At 41.2% G+C, this 17,773-nt stretch overlaps 1 protein-coding gene across 2 annotated transcripts in view; it reads left to right on the top strand.

Annotated features, from left to right (window-relative positions):
- The window catches only part of TDRP (testis development related protein), a 41,640-nt gene extending 37,901 nt beyond the window's left edge, over positions 1-3,739 (top strand). For both annotated transcript variants that reach the window (XM_075923573.1, XM_075923574.1), the window contains one exon: positions 608-3,739. In XM_075923573.1, the coding sequence (XP_075779688.1) occupies positions 608-953 (346 nt within the window). In that variant the 3' untranslated portion in view covers positions 954-3,739. The remainder of the gene's footprint in view (positions 1-607) is intronic.
- The last annotated feature ends 14,034 nt before the right edge of the window (positions 3,740-17,773 follow it).

Below are 17,773 nucleotides of genomic sequence, written 5' to 3'. Positions count from 1 at the left end.
GTGCATCACTCTCTGAGATGATGATAGGCTCCCTAATGGGGATGTGCTACTATGGACTAGATTCAATTCAGGGCTGACTTATCCAGTAGGCACAGTCCCTAGGGCCCACAACACTTTTAGGGGCCCACGAAAATGTTTTAATTTCTTTTAAAATCAGAAGGAAAAAAATGAAACTTTTAGGGTCCACGAAAATCTATTAAATTTTGCCTAAAACAGGGAAAAAAAAAATGTTGAAGTATTTAAAGTTATATCAAAAATAATTTTTAATATTTTTTTATGGAGGAAGGGGGCCACGAAGGCAAAAGTGCCTAGGGCCCACAAAAGTCATAATGCGGCCCTGATTTGATTCTTTCCTTCCGTGAGGATACAGACCTTCGACTTTGCAAAATCAGGTGCTCAGAAATCAATCATATTAAATTCGAGCTTACCTCATAGTGTAGACATGGCATTAGGAAAATCTTCTGTTTTTGTGAATTGCTTTGGCAGAGCCAATTTAGGAAAGTTTATCTTTTGCTATGTTGAATAAGTATGTCCTCTAAAGAGAATTTGCTGTTTTAAATGGGGAGAAACATCAATTTTTAAATAACACATTTTTGTTATTCTCTAGAACTAACCTAAAATCAAAAGAAGATGTGAAGTCAGAGAAGAAATCTGGATTTTGGGACAGTTTGGCAATAAAGCAGAACATCCAAAGCAGGAAACCAGATCAGATTGAAGGGTGGGAACCACCACAGATTACTGCTGGGGACCCCATCAGTGATGCAGGAAATACGTTAAGTGACTATTCATCCTGGTCAGGCTGGGAAGATGAGACCAAAGGCTCCACAAAATACACAAACCTGGCTAGCTCAGGAAATAGTTCCAGGTGGAGTATCAAATCAGCGGGAAAGCTGGTTAGTATTAGAAGACAGAGCAAAGGTAACCTTACTGATAACTGGGAAGAACTAGAATGATATTGATAATGTGAAATACTTTACAAATAAGAATAGAAAAGGTTCATGATTTACATGTGTATTTAAACCAAAATTAAATCTGCTCAGTATTGCACCTTTATACAGTACTTTGTTTTATTCAGCTTGTTAGAGATTTTTGCTCACAATACAGTAAACTTTCTTACTACATTGTTAGATAGTTAGGTTTTCCAGACTGAAAAGTTGGAGAACCTATTTTGTGCCTATATTTCATATTCAGATTCTGCAGTATGGGTTGGGTGGGTTGTTGGTTTTACCAAAAAGAAAAAAAGTAATTCTTTAGTAAATGTAACATACAGGTTATAAATTTTGACTGCCTTATGTAGTAACTTCCACAAGCCTGGGTCCTGGGTTTTCTGATTTTTGAGGATCACTCAAGGTTTTATTTTGTTGCTATCTCCTTAAGTAACGGTATCGATTTGTAGCTTGCCTCAAAAATGCTTCCATTTGATACACTATTTCTAGATCTTCAGTGTGATGAGCACATGCTTCTCTGGTTTGTCCATACAAGATGCTAAATGTTCACAGTGTGCTGTATATATAGTACATGATATGTGAAAACACAAAATGAGTCTTCCAAAGTTTATACTGAATGGTCTTTGTCATTATGAAAAGTTGGCAATTTTTTAAAACAACAAATTTGTCAAGCTAAAAATAAAATGTAAATAATTATTAAACACCAGAAAAGTGGACATTACAGTTGGATGTAAGGAGAGTTCAATATTTTAAACACTTACCATTCAATCTAGGGATATATTGTTTTTCATAGAAGTGGTGAATGGTTTTGTTTTACAAAAGCTGGTTCTTGTTCTCCTTCAAATTGTTTAAGGAGAACAGTGCCCTTTGGCATTTTCAGTGTAGCTGAGCAATTGCAAGTACACGCACACACACTCAAGCTTTTTTATTTTTATTTTTGTTTAATTATTTTTTTGTTATAAGGCTCCAGTTTACTAGCTTACTGGTTCTTTTATTTTTAGTGAAAAGGGGCATAGCCTGAAACTTTACACTAGAGTTATGAGATGTAAATAAAACACTAAAAGTGCCTCTTTATAACATGCCTTTATTTTTAACGATGTAATTAGCAGTATGTCCAACATCAGATCTAAGACCAGTTTCCATTTTGTTATATGTATATATTGTATAAATACTACTATAACTCTAAAAAAAACCAAAACTGTTTCATCAAAATACAGATGTTAAGATTTTTCTCTCCTGAATGTTAAACTGTTTCAAAGTTACAAATTAGATACAAATGACATAGGTAGTATGCTAACTTTTTCTATATTATATATTCTACAGCAATATGACCACCATGAGTAGGAAGCTCAAATGTCCTTTTCAGACATAATCAAAACCCCTTAAACAGTATGTTTTAATTTATTATATATGCAAAGCATGTCTTGTTGTATAAACATTTTTCAAAAGAAGCCTCCTTTCAAAAAAAAAACTTCTGATGTTTCCCCTCTTTCCACTGCAACATTCCCCTTCCCAATACACATAACTATGTTATGTCCTTCTGGTTTGCAGTATCCAAATAGATATTCATCTGATGTCAGTGAAATCTCTGCTATATAGATCTGCCGTTTGAGGAAAAACAGTACGTCAAAGCATTTCTTTTCAAAAGTAGAATTGGTTTAAAATTCTATAAACGAATATCAGTGTTTGGCTGCTGCAAAACTGAGACCCTTGATTTGTAAATGTATAAATACAAAAATTATTAATATGGGAGAAAGGGCTGGAGTTATGTTATGCTGTATATAAGTTATATATTATTATTATTTGGCCCGATTAGCAAAAATAAAAATTCACCTTAGGCAAGAAACAGGTTTATACAAACTTCAGTCCAGGGCATGAGAATAGAAGATCCTTGCTATTTTTTTTGAAGTGTGCGCTCTGATCCACGATTAATGGAAAGCACGTATAGAGTAGGAACAAAAAGTGTGGCATGTTGATAGCGCTAACATAAAGGGATTGAAGCAAATCTGTTAGTAAGCCTCAATATTTTACTGGGGAAGAAGGGTCAAGGATGCCATTTCTTCCTCCTGTGGAAGCTCCATTTATACTGTTAACCAGTAAAAGTTATGCCTTGCACATTATACTGTTAAGTGCCTGTATTTCACCTTGATGATGTATTTGTGATGCACAGCTTAACTGAGAAGTAATTTTCATTTTTTGTTCTTAAATTTCCAGTAAAGGATAGTGTCACAAAGCTGAAACTTATTATAAAAGGAAGTTATATCTAAATGAGATATGTAAATGTAAGGTCTGACTTTCTTAGCGATAAAAATGTTTTTAAAAAAATGGTTTCCTCAGACAATTCTTTATAAAGACAGATATTAAATTTAATATTATTTATTCTTATGCTTTAGTAGCATTTCTGTTTTGAGAACATAGTGATGTGACATTTTCTTTTGTAATATTCATAGACTTTTTGTTAAATATCTACCTAAAGATTATAATTTTTTTCCTTTAAAATGTTTAACTACACTATACATTTATGAACTTATGCTATACATAACTCCATGTCTGAAACAGGAGTAGAATATGCCCCTTAAAGTTTGTTTTTGAAATTGTATTTCAGTCTTGAAGAACTGGTTTTGAAGAAGATGTCAATGAAATTATAAATTAAGATTGCACAAAATTAATAAAATATTGTTTATATTTTTCATTGCCAATCTGCATGATTGTTATCTTGAACTTAATGGAAGTAAAATACTCCATAGTTGTAACTAGTCATTTAACATTAAATAAAAGTTGTTTTCTGGGTATTTTTATTTATTAGCCTCACTTGCAAAAATATAGTATTTTCACATCTTAATAAAGAATCAGTTTGAACTGAAATGCCTCATTCCATCATTTTTGTTCCATATTTATGCCTGTTTAACTGATCTTATTTGCCATAATGCTATGTGATTAGTTAGTTTGGAATTCTTGCGTTCTTGAGTCATCGTAGAATTTATCCAAGGAAATATTAGATATGTCTAAACAAATGCATGTATTGAATGATGAATTTTTTAATTCTAGAAGTAGTAAATATTGTTGCTTTGAAGCATTTGCCCATTATTCTTGTAGTGAGAGAACTTGATTATCTTGATAGATAAGAAATGCTCTCTTTACTGATATTCACTTTTTTATTATTAAATCCGTAAATGTTGTGAAAGCAAGAACAGAATGGTACATTGTTGAATGGTAAAGATTTCAAAGTTAGTAATATGCTATCTTTATGTAGGAAAAACATCTCAAGATGCTGATTCCCTCTTGCTTGTTTACTAATTTTGTCAGGATTGTGATATATAGCAAAGGTCTGAGAGAGGCTTATTAGGGTTTATTGTATGTTTTGTTTGTGTTGGGTGAAAAATCTGACAAAAGGGATTAAAATTCTTGTATGCTTTTTAATCTCATGTAAACTCTGACCTAGTTGCACAAGAAAGGAGAACTGCTTCAAAAGTAAATTGCAAAGTCTTGTCTATGACAAATGGAAGAGACTGTTAACTTTACAATATGGGAAGTCAGTGTCATCAATTTTTGTGTTTACTGAAAGATGCAAGAAAACAATTATATTGTCTTCCCTTTAATAGTTTATTAAAGGATTCAATAACTTTGTCTGTTTCAACTTTTGTACTGCTGAGAGCAGGGTGGATAAAAATTGATTTATTAAAATCATTTTTTAAATTCAAATGTAGCTTTCTTTAAAAAAAAAAAAATACAAAACCTGTTTAGTACAGGTTGAACCTCTCTAGTCTAGCACTCTCTGCTCCTGCAACTTTTGTGATCTGTCATCATTTTAGTTAGTTGTCTGCTTATCAAGGCTGTGGCTAAGTTTCCCATGGTCTTGTAATGTTTGTTTACAGCCATCAGTCTTGGTTCTCAGTGTTCTGTGCTCTTATTTAGCTATAAATTACCCCTAAATATTTTGTAACAGATCAACAAGCTGTGGAAGTGCTGGTAATTCTGCAAAGCATAAGCATGTTTTTATGCTTTACCTACTTATTTCTTTGTGCCAACACAATGAAATTGTCTAACAACACTATCACTTTATTTTCAAAAGAGCTGATAAGCCTTGGTTAGGTGTAGGCTTATTAGGGTATAATCAGGACAGTCATACATTATTAAGTAGCATTGCAAGCATCTCCATGTATTCATTTTATCCATTTGTTTGCCATGGTGGAAAAAAAAAAAAAGAGACCCACTCGCTAATATCTTGACCTCCCATGGTTTGGCAAATTCTCTGGTTCAGCACCAGTTAGGTCCTGAGAGTGCGGGACTAGCGAGATTCAAACTGTAGTAAATTTGAAATAAGTAACTTGTGTTACAGCCTAAATCTAATCTATTAAATTAGTTTAAATAATACACATGTATTGCTTAATTTTTGTAACCCTTTTGCCGGGTGGGGCCAGCAGCAACTAGCACCAGGTTCAGTTTTTAGGGGTTCAATTATAAACAATACAATGCAGAACTCAAGACTCCACCCAATAACCTGGGAAAATTGGACATCGCTACTGGGTGCCTCTGAGAGGCAATACTTCTCCACTTGTAAGCAAAGAGTCTGACTGTAGAAAAGAAACTTATAATGAAAGGAGGAAGTCCCATGGCATCAGTTAGGGTGCGTCTACACAGCAGGGATAAAGTCAAATTAAGATGTATGCAACTTCAGTACGTCAATTGCGTAGCTTAATTCAGCTTTTGGTGCTGCCTACACAGCAGGAAGTCGAAGGAAGAACACTTTTCCTTCTATGTCCTTTACTCCTTGTAAAATGAGGGTTATAGGAGTCAGAGTAAAAAGCCCTCGAGCTCAACATTATTTCAAAATAATGGCTTGTAGTGTAGATGCACTTTGTTATTTCGGAAAGGTAGGTGTACCCTTAGGGAAAACGCCACTAGGGATGTTTAGCACGTAGTCATTTACATGAATAACCAATAAACCTGGTCTTAATGGTTAATCCTAATGACTACATGCTCTCCTTTGCTGCCTCTGTATCCGCTCCCCCAGCAGCAAAGGCAGCAAGGGGGAGGGAAGCAGGAGCTTTTAAGTATGTGACCCACAGGCTGTGTATTGAGTGACCCTGATCTTGCCCATAGTGATTGTCAGCTGGAGGGGCACAGAGAGGGGAGGGATGATACTGAGAGTGGCTACTGAGGGTAACTGCAGCACCAAGACAGTGGCCAGAAGAGCTGGGGCTCTGCCATCTTGCCTGCCAGCACATCATTAAGGAGCACCCCTACCCCAAATCTGGAGCTTGTCCCCTCCATGGAGAGCCTGCAGGCTGTGAGGGTGGGGGTGCTGGAAGCAGGGACAGCCCCAGAGCCTGGTAATGCCCCAGATGGGGGAAGCCTCCAGAGCCTTGCCTCCCCCCACACAGCCTGCCAGTTGTGGGAGGGAGGGGCAGATGCAGGGAAGAACAGCCCCAGAGCTCAGCCCCTCCCCAAACAGCCTGCAGGCCTCCAGCTCCCAAGGAGGAGTTGTCACCAGCATTACACCACCTTTGTAATCGGGGCGGCCCCAGTACCCCCTTCCAACACACCTTCCCTCTGCCCTGAGTGCTGCACCTCTCACCTGCCTTGACCTCAGCACCCTCCCGCTTCCTCCCCCCACATTCCAACCTCTGCCTTAAGCCACTGACTGCTGCACCTTCTCACCCCCTAAACTCGCTCTCCAGCCTTCATGTTAAAGAAAATCATTAAAATAAAGGATGTGTATTTTTCATTTATCCTCCCTCCCTCTTCTCCCCCCCCCCCCCCCCAAAAAAAAAATTATCTCCAGTAGCAGGCCTGAGCAATGCCGGATACATAAAGTACCAATTGTAGTGTAAAGTCTCAGTTTAGTTGCAGCTCAGCACATTTTATTGGTTATCAACCAACAATCAACATTTCTTTAGGAAAATAATTTAAAAACACACACAAAATAAAATTACATAAGAACATAAAGTGGGCCATACTGGTTCAGACCAATAATCTATCTAGCCCAGTATCCTGTCTTCTGCCAGAGGCCAATGCCAAGTACTTCAGAGGGAATGAATAGAACAGGTAATATCAAGTGATCCATCCCATGTTTCCCATTCTCAGCTTCTAGGAAACAGAGGCAAGGGATACTTCAGCACAGGGGTTTCTGTATTCCTGCCCATCCTGGCTAGTAGTCACTGATGGATCTATCCTCCATGAACTTATTTAGTTCTTTTTTTAATCCTTTTTTAGTCTTGCCCTTCATAGCATCCTCTGTCAAAAGAGCTCCACAAGTTGAATTTGCACTGCATGAAGAAATACTTCCTTTTGTTTTAAACCTGCTGCCTATTTCATTTGGTGACCTCTAGTTCTTGGTGTTATGAAAAGTAAACAATAGTTCTTCATTTACTTTCTCCTCACCAGTCATAATTTTATAGACCTCTATCATATCTCCCTCCCCCCTTACTCATCTCTTTTCCAAATTTAAGAGTCCGGGTTTTATTAATCTTCCCTTATCAATCCATTCTGGCTGTGAGGAAATTACACAGATTAAAATTAACCACTGTAATTTAAATATGGTTCTATTTGTTAGGAGGGGAAAATAAGCAATTACATAATTTGTAGACAAAAATCAAATTAATGTTGTGGGAACAGTTTCCTGGTGCTGACCAAAATTGTCTTGTCATATTTCATTTCTCTAGTCTGAACTGTTGAATTAGTAACTTATGTTGAGGAGACTGCTTCATACTACCTACTCTCTGAAGGCCAATTAATATGAGAAGTCATTTAATAAACTTCTTAAACCTGAAATGGAATGACCCCCATGACTTAGTAACGTCACTCTTTCACCACTGCACCCCTGAAAATGCCATATGCCACTATTAAAACTTCTTATTTCTTTGCTGGCATTTTCTAGATGATGTCTCTTCAAGTAATCTTGATGAGTAGAAACTACCCAGCTAAATGAGTGCTCTACCCTAAAGAGAGATGAAACAAAGGGGCTGTGTCTACACTGCACCCCTTTTCCGGAAAAGAGATGCAGATTAGACACATCGGAATAGCACAGTCCGCGGGGGATATTGTAGGAATAAGAGATCCTCCGGAAAAGGGCTTATTTTCCGGAGAATCACGTCTAGACTGACGCTTTTCTCCAGCTTACACCCAAGCCGGAAAAAAGCGGCAGCCATGTAAATGCAAATGCCGCGGAGGATATTTAAATCCCCCGCGGATTTTGCTATTCCGAAGTCTACATTAGCATCCCTTTTCAGGAAAGGGGTGCCAATGTAGACACAGCCAGGAAGTGTGTATTAAAATGTATTTGATTTGAAGGGAAAAATGATTCTAAATTAATCAGGGTAATAATTTCACCCGAAGAAAAGATTCACTCCTGGTACCAATATCAGATATGTTAGGTCACTCTGTACTGGCTCCAGTCCCTGGTACACCAGTCAGTATTGGTAGCTGCTACTGTTTCAATATCTTAGTGGCTTCCATCAAGGGTCTCCCTGGCAAGGAGAGAAGATCAGTCCTAATACCAGACATTTAACATGAGGAAAATCTGCAAAGGTCCTATGAAAACAGACTTTTCCTTGTTACTGGCCCAGTACTACTTTTTCATCTAGTCCAGTACTGTATTGTTATTGTTGCAGGGCTGTTGTATAATCCACTTTAGGAGGGGAAGTATATGCAAAAGAATCTGTGCTGTTAGTGGTTCCCTTAAGAACCACAGCTTGTCAAGATAAAGGGTATTAAAGCAAAATGGAAAAATGCTTTGAGATTGAGGAATTTTGAGCCACAATATGATCATTGTATGTGAACAGAGAATTACGCCTTTGCAAACTAATTACATTTCCTCCGTCAGTACTCAGTATAAAATAATATAGAAAAAGTGACCATTCAAGGGGAAAGAGACTGTATGAAGATTGTAAAAATATCTAACTTTAAGTAAGAGTGTAAAAACATCTAACTTTAAGTAAGATCAGAATTAAGTCATAACCATTTGTGCATGTCTCAGATTGTTATTCAGGTTTAGAGTTGAAGGTAAAATTATCCAGGAAGGGCTTAGAAATTGATGCCTGAGCACATTTTAATCATAATTTAAAAATAACTTATATGGAAAAAAACTAGGGAAAACAGTCACAGCCACTTGTTAACATATACACAGAGGCTATGTCTACACTACAGTGATCTACCGGAAAAAGGTATGCAAATTGCGTGGCGAAATTTGCATATCTCTTTCCGATCGTTTTTTCAGAAGAGGCTTTTCCGAAATTTGGCCCGTCTACACTGGGTCAAATTTCAGAAAAGCCTCCTTTTTTGGAAGAGCCCTTCTTCCTTGCGGGAGGAGGAAGACAGGGCTTCTGAAAGAGCATGTCTGCTCTTCCATAAAAAAAAAAGTGGAAGAGGTTAGAGCAGATGTGTTCCCTAGATGTGGCGGAGTTTTTTTGGGATACTTCTGGTGTTGCTGTTCCTGAAATGGTAGTGCTATTCCAGGTTTCAGTGCAATACAGGGAGACATACTAGGAACTTAGTTTTCTTTATGGTGTTGATACTCCCTCCACCTTCACACATTTGCTTATGAGAGTTCCTGTTCATATGTCCAAATGGGGGGAGAAGGGGAGACATAGCAATTGAATAATGAGCTGGTTTGGCTCCTGCTTCTTGTGATGAGACAAATGTCTCTGCGACGAAGTAGGTGATCAGCAACATGCTGGCTGCAATTTGGCAGAACTTTCTGACACCTGTTAGGTGGCTGACTTTGAGGTGCATGACAATTCATCTGGCTCCCAAGGTAGATACGGTGACTGCTGGTATTGCCCTGTGTGGCCTGTTGCTTCTGGCTCAGGAGAACCAGCACAGTGTGGTGGAATCATGTCATTTTGGAACCCTGGTATGGCAGAGTGGTAATGTTCTGTAAAAAAAAAAAAAAGTATGAATATTGTGTGACTCAGTTTCCCCTGTATCCTTCACTGTCATCAAAGGGCTGGAAAAAAGCAGTTTACTCTCAGGCATGCTACTAAACAGGTGTGGCTGATGCCTGGCTGTCTTCTGTTTGAGGCCCACATCACTGGATAGTCCATGAAGACACTGGCAAAGCCAGGTCCCAGTGCATTTGCTTTTTAGTGGCTAAAGACCATGGATGGCCCACCTCTCTGAAGGAAGCCAGCTGGGAACAAAGGACTGGGAAGGAGATTGGTCTAGGAATTTGAACAAAGAGGACAGATTTAGAGCCAAGGATGGAAACTGCTTTGCTGGGACTCTGGGTAGCCAGAATGGACCATGCTGTTACTTTCTTTTCTCTGTCCTAATCAAGGATTTCTGGGCTGTGTTCCAGACATCTAATAAACCCAATTGCTTTTACAGTGCTGGCTGAGAAGCACTGCAGATGCTGAAGGGGGGGGGGGGGGGAGGTCTTTGCTCCCTTTGAGTGTAGATGTAGCTCTCAGGTGTTCATCTGAACTGGACTCACTGACCAGAGATCATTGTGTGAAGCAGAGGTGATGAGGACTCGAAGGTTCAGTTCAAGAAGGCTTACTCTAATGAGAGCTGCACACTGAAGGGGTCTTCCCAGGGATTGTTGCACAGATTGTCCTTGGCACTTGGAACGATCAGCTGTTGCTTCAAGAAGCGGTGCTGGAAGTTTGCACCATTCCTCTAGCGCCAGAGGTCTCGATTCAGGGAAACTGGGTCAGAAGTAGCGGCAAGGAGTTCTGTGGCATTAATTAATCAACTATCCGATAAGTAAAAGCTTATCAGATAGTTGACACATTAGTTGACTAGTTGCTTCAGAAAGAGGCAGCAAGGGGTGGGGGGAAAAGAAGAGAGGGTGCTGGGGGGAGCTGGCTTAAAAGGAAACTACAATATCAGTAAACTTCCTGAAAACACTATCCTGGCCACTATGGATGTAGAAGTGTCAGAAGTGGGTATCTATTGCTGTAGGGAAACTGCCAACACCAGAAAAGTGTTAATCCATTGCAGATCACTTCGGTGTTGGAAAGCCACTTATCAGGACCAGGATCAGGATTGTGCAGGTGTGAGAAACCTGATCTTTGTCATTGAGTTATTAGTTCTGGCACTTTGCTTATAGCAACCATCCACTGTGATCTACACTATCCTAATCATTAGTCCTTCATTCTTGTGATAGTTCACAAAGTACTATAATAACAGAGCACCTCAACTGGGTTATCCTCTTAGGGTTGGGTTAGAATCATAGAGCTGAAAGAGACCTCAGGAGGTCATCGAGTCCAGCCCCCTGCCCAAGGCAGGACCAACCTTAACTAAACCATCCCAGCCAGGGCTTTGTCAAGTCGGGACTTAAAAACCTCTAAGGATGGAGATTCCACCACCTCCCTAGGTAACCCATTCCAGTGCTTCACCACTTTTCTAGTAAAATTTTTCCTTCATATCCAACCTAGACTCTCCCCCCCGCACCCCACTGCAACTTGAGACCATTGCTCTTTGTCCTGCTGATAGGTTAGTGCTGTGCAGAGTGGCAGGTGAGTTGTACTGCAGTCACTGTGCAGTTCTTTTGTCTTAACTCTTCACACTTGTATATAAAGCTCTTATCAGGAGTGCTCACTCTTAATTACCTTATCAATAATTGCTTTTCAGGAATAGGCTATGTACCCATCTTGGGATTTTTTTTTTAGCTATTCTTTTTCAGCAATGTTACCTGCATTTTGTGCTGCTACAAAGCACTAAGCCCAGAACTGAAACTGCTCTAGGTTTGGAAGTGGGAAACAGGAGCTGTTTTATCACAAGGTGACAGATGGCTGCATTGTTACTTGAACTGTGTTGTGTTTTTCTGCAAATGAAGCAAGCCATAAAGACATTTCACTATCCATTTTCTGTGCTGTGAGTTCTTTCCCCATTCCTCCTGCATATCCATTTACCTTATTCCAATCCATGTGCTGTTTCATGGGACCCAGTCCTGAATCTGAAAACCTCTTGCATTCATCAGAGTTAAGGAGGGTCCACAAACAAGTCCAATACAATATAACATCTATTAAAAATACTATACAGAATGTCCCAGAGAGGCACCCGTGTTAGCTTGTGTCTGCAAAAACAATGAGAAGTCCTGGGGCACCTTAAAGATTAACACATTTATTTGGGCATAAGCTTTTGAGAGTAAAAACCACATCATCAGATGCATTGGAATGGAAATTACAGAGCCAGGGAGATTTTATATATAATCTCAAAAGAAGGGAATTACATATCAAGTGTAGGACCAGTGCTAACAAGGCCAATACAGTCGAGGGATGTAAGTGACTAATCAATTAATCAACTATCTGATAAGTAAAAGCTTATCAGATAGTTGACACACTATTCGACTAATTGCTTTGGAAAGAGGCAGCAAAGGGTGGGGGGAAAAGAAGAGAGGGTGCTGGGGGGAGCCGGCTTAAAAGGAAACTACAGTATCAGTAATCTTCCTGAAAACACTATCCTGGCCACCATGGATGTAGAAGCTCTCTACCACCAACATTCCACACAAGGATGGACTACAAGCTGTCAGGAACAATATCCCCAATCATGCCATGGCACACCTGGTGGCTAAGCTTTGTGGCTTTGTCCTCACCCACAACCATTTCCTGTTTGGGGACAATTTATACCTTCAAATCAGCGGCACTGCTTTGGGTACCTGCATGGCCCCACAGTATGCCAACATGTTTATGAACAGTACGTTCTCAGCTCTTGTCCCTTAGTACCCTTCTTTCACTTGCACTATATTTATAGCTTCATCATATGGACCCATGAGAAGGAGACCCTTGAAGAATTCCACTGGGATTTCAATTATTTCCACCCCCCCCACCACCGGCCTTAACCTGGCCCAGCCCATGCAAGCAATCCAAGTCCTGGACCAGGGTGGGCAATAATTTTAGACAGGGGGCCACCACAGACGTTTTTGAAGTGGCCCCGGGCTGCCCCAGAACGGGCGGGGCAGGACATTTCTGTGCTTTCCCACCCACAGACCCTGATTGGCCTGGGTGTGGGGGGGAGTGGTGAAGTCTTTGCTCCTGCGGCCCCTAACCCCCCCCCCCCCCCCCCCGAGAGAATCACCGGCTGTTCTGAAAAGCTGGCAGTTCTCTCTAGGTTCCCAAGCACCAGGCAGCAGAAGGAGACTGCTCACCGCCCCCCCCCCCCCCGGTCAATCAGTGCCTGGGGGGAGGGGGCTTATCGGAAGTTTCTTGCTCCCTACCGCTACCCCTGCCCTGCAAGGGAGCGCTGCACTTACAGTCAACCGCCAGCTGGTGGTTGACTTTAAGCACTGCATGCCCCCTGCAGGGCGGGAGGAGCCTTTGCATGCTTTGGCCCCCTCTCCTTACCTCCCCAGGTCAATCAGAGCCTGGGGGCAGGAGAGCAAGCACTGGAAGTCTCTCACTCCCTGCCCCCACCATGCAAGCGAGTGCTGCACATAGTCAACCCTGATGGTTGACTAACCACTGCACGCCCCTGGCGGGAGAGACGACTTTGTGTGCTCCCTCAATCCCAGGCCCTGATTGGCCTGGGGGTCAGGGAGCAGCAGAGAATATGTGGGTCAGATCAACCTGCTTGGCAGCCTAGCGCTGGTGTGTAGAGGTTCTTTTGCCCACGCCGTCCTGGACACTATAGTACAAATAAATGATGGTCACATAAACACTGCCATCTACTGACTGTTATGCTTAGCTACATGCCACTGGCTTCCATCCAGGACACATCACATGATCCATTGTCAATAGCCAAGATCTAAGATACAATCGTATCTGCTCCAGGCCCTCAACCTCCTGCAAGATCATTGTCCAGCATTCTTGACTGGCTCCTCTCACTCAATAGCTAGCTGGTTGGCAGCTGGAGGAGCTGATAATGATGATTCATGGAGAGATGCACCTGTGACAGCAGGTGGCCCTGTACACATTAGGTCCTCAGTTCTATCAGTCTCTCCATTATGCCATGCCCCTGTTTGCTAAGGTGTGTAACCAGCTCTGAACTGATGCATCAGTGTCTCATCCTGGTGGAAGGCCTGTGCCTCCCATGCTCTATGGCACTTAGACATCACATGTCTGTGCATTGAGCAGGTTCTCCAAAGTATTCCTCCCTCTCCGGTGCTGCTCCTGCCCTCCTGGTGGAATGGCTTACAATTATTTTCTGTCCTTTGGAAGAAGCCAATAAATTCTCTCACTTGTGGAAGGCCACAACTATTGATCGTTTTCAGCATTCCAGAGTTGTGACTGTTAGACTCCCCTGAGTTGTCAGACTTTTGCAACCTATGAAGCAGCACTGGCTACAAAGGGTAAGATATATGGATTAATGCTTTTAGAAATGTTCATAGTGTGTCAAGGGATGGGGCAGGGGTGACAATTCCTCCAGGAGCTAAGTTACCAGTGTACAATTTATTTTTGAAAAGCTGGGCAACCTTTGGAGAACATAGTATGGTTTCATGATACCCAGGATGACTTTCCACTTCTGTGGAGGAAACCTATGCCAGAGATTTTTCTGCTAATGGGCACCAGCCTACCTCTTGCAGAATGGTGGGATTTGGTCACCTATGATTTGCATTTTCATTGAAGCTCAAGATGCAACTGGAGTTTTGGTTACACAAAGTCTGCAGAAATTTGCCTCCTATTTCTGAAAGCCTCTCAACTGGAAATTGAGCCTATTCTTGGGTAGCATAAGGAGCTATGATGGAAAGGGAGATGTGCACCACAAACACCGCCCTCACCAGAAAATCCTGCCCTTGTGCCTGCCTAATAATGATGAAGTAACCAGAGAAAGAAAAAGACACAGTGCTTTATTTTTATTCCCCATTGTTTTAGTTCAGCACCATGTCATTTTTGCCTCTTTGTGACACCAGCTTGTATTTATGCATCTGCCACACAGGCTCCTTCTCTCAGCCCCATTTCATGCTGTATGACTCACTATGAGGAGATGCCAGACACAGGAATGGTAAAAATTCTGTGACTTTCCAAAGGAGAATGGACAGCTGTGACCAACTTTTCCTCAGCCAACCAGAAAGCATTCCCTTCTCCTTCTGAGGGTCTAATTCCTACCCTCCACCTCAACCCTTGCCTCCATTCTGTGTGGTTTCTGTGCAAAGGGATGTTATGATCAGAAGTAGGTATAAGAAGTGAAAAGGTGTAATCTTTCAAGAGACAGCTATTACTAGGGGCAAATAACTAGCAGTCCCACCTGGGACCTTTCTGAACTCACCCCTTCTTCCTCTGGTCCACACAACATCAGCACTAGCTTTACTGACAGCATGTTGGTTGAGAAATGAACAAAGATTGTTGATAATCTGTTATTGCTTCTGCAAAATGCACAATAATGGCTTACTGGCAATCAATCCAATCATTGATTTATAGCTGTTTGTTGCTTGGGGACCCTATAAATGTTAAAGTGATGTGTGGGGGTTGAGAAACTCAGGAGTATAACACCAGAGCAGAAGGGAATATTGGCAGGGAGGATGGGGGAGTCTAGTTTTAACAACCTTAGGTCCCGATGCAGTTCAGGTTTGCTGGGGTGGATTTTGTCCACCAGCATCACTGGCTAGAGGGGCAGAATCGCATGTTCTTCGTCCTGTGAGTCTTTGTCTTCTGCTGTCCCCTCACCCTGGCCTGCAGATGGGGTAAGAGTCAGGCAAAAAAGTGGCTCAGTACATTGGAGGAATATTGAAATTCAGAACCTGAGATATGCTCCTGGCCCCATCGCACTGCACACTGGCACAGGTATAGGGCCATGCCGAAGCCCAATATGAGTCTTGTTACACACACTTCAGGCATGCTCACTTACTTCGCTTCAGATGTGTTTCAAGGCTTTAGAGATGGACATCATATACATAGACACATACACAATCACTAGTGACCATGTAGCCTGGGCATGAGAGATTTATGCAATGTTTGTAAAACACTGTGCGCTTTAGTTGAAAGTATGTGCAAAGTAACCAGCCAACTAGCACAAGCTCAAATAATCTGCCCTGTACTACAGTATATCAAGTACAGTGAAGCATTTAATAAATATTTAGCTTGCAGAGGCCAGCCTGGACCCAGGAAATTTATGCTAATACTCTCATGACAGTTTTTCCTACTTTTGCCTTTGAACTGTGAATTTACCCCATCCTGCACTCCCCCCAATCAAACAAAACACTGCAAATAAGCCAACTAAAGTGAGGATGAACAATTCTAGGGGGAAAAAAAATCCTCACAAGAGGCTAAGGTCGATATATTTGAACAAAAGATCTTCAAGGGCTAAAACTTCCCCACTACTAGAATGGGGCAGGAATAAAATTTTGCAGAACCACCAAAGCAAATGAATCAGCTTGAATAGTTGGACCATACAATAGCTTTTAGGGTTTCTCTCTCTCTCTCTCAACACTGAAGTGTCCACCCTTTACATAGATCCAGGGGCGGATATAGGGCAGGGCGAGCGGGGCGGCTGCCCCAGGCCCCGCGCTTCAAAAAGCCCTGCGCCGTGGCAAAGGGGGGCCCCGTGAGATTATGCTGCCCTGGGCCCCGCAAAACGGTCATCTGCCCCTGCATAGATCTGTTTAGTAAGTGCCTCTAGTAGATTTCTCTTCCCTTCTGTTTTACAAGAAGGGCCGTCTCAGTTAAATACCTACATACACTTACCCAAAGATCTGTAAAATCATTCGTTAGGATATGAAAGCTTCTGAAAAAGGAGCCCCTTGCTTGATGTCCTAAAGTGGTGAGAGGCCATATTGCTCTGACTTCCCTTTGGGACTTTATGCATAAATCAAATTACATGATGTTGCAAGAAATCTTGTAGCCTATGAAGTCAATGGCAAAACTACCATGGACTTTAAGGAGACCAACATTTAAGCCTTTATTTCTGGTTGTCATATGTTTTACCCTCATCTTAGTAAACTGCATTGTCTCAGAGGACCACAACTGTCCTGGCAACTTGGGCATGGAGAAGGGGTTACTAGTAAAGTTTGGTCCTTGTTTTGAGAGGAGTAAGAAGCTGAAACAGAAGCAAACTAAGGGTGTGTCTAGACTACAGGGTTTTGTCGACAAAAGACTTTTGACAAAACTATACACTACCGCTGAGTTCTGTCAACATAACATCGACAAAACTCAGCAGTTGTGTCAACGGCAGTACACCTCATTCTACAAAGAATAACGCCTTTTGTCAACAGAGTTCTGCATCTACACTGTCCTTTGTGTCTACATTATCACGTGGCTTGCTTTGTCGACAGAACTGGCTGTAGTTTAGACGCTCTCCGTCAACAGCTTTGTTCACAGTATGTCGACAAAACCTCTGTGGACAAAAGCCTGTAGTCTAGACGTACCCTAAATGTACTGAAGCAAGTGGAGCCCAGTAGTTATGTGAGTTATGTTTGTGTCCCATGGAAGAGGTGTCCACATTCATTCAATCAACAGCAAGTTTTGGAGACATTGAATGGATTGATGATTTTAGGCAGATCTCATACTAGATGGCTGAAGAAAGCATTTACCACTCTGCTCCTGTATCCTTATTTATTTAAGAGCAAGTTAGATAGACATCAGGGATGGTCTAGATGGTACTGTGTCCTGCCATAAGTATCTGACGACCTCGCTTTTAGAACAAAAAGATTTATTACCATTCACATCTGGATGGATAAGGACATACCAATATTAAATCCAGAGAGTAGTTCAAATTGTGAAAAAGTTAACTTTTCTTTTGAAGCACTTAAATATTCTTCCTTTCTTGCACAAATCACTAGTGCGAAACTTCTGGCTCTTAAAATAAATTCAAATTTTCTTGGAAACAGTAGATTTCTACATTTTTCTTGTTCAGTTAGCAAATGATAACATGTACTTGTGATGGACACAGAAGCCAGTGCTATACATTCAAATGGACTCATTTACAAATGAAAAACAAACGGTTAAGAG

This window comes from Pelodiscus sinensis, chromosome 3 (assembly GCF_049634645.1).
Source record: "Pelodiscus sinensis isolate JC-2024 chromosome 3, ASM4963464v1, whole genome shotgun sequence".
NCBI lineage: Eukaryota > Metazoa > Chordata > Testudines > Trionychidae > Pelodiscus > Pelodiscus sinensis.
This window is presented reverse-complemented; position numbering and strand designations above follow the sequence as displayed.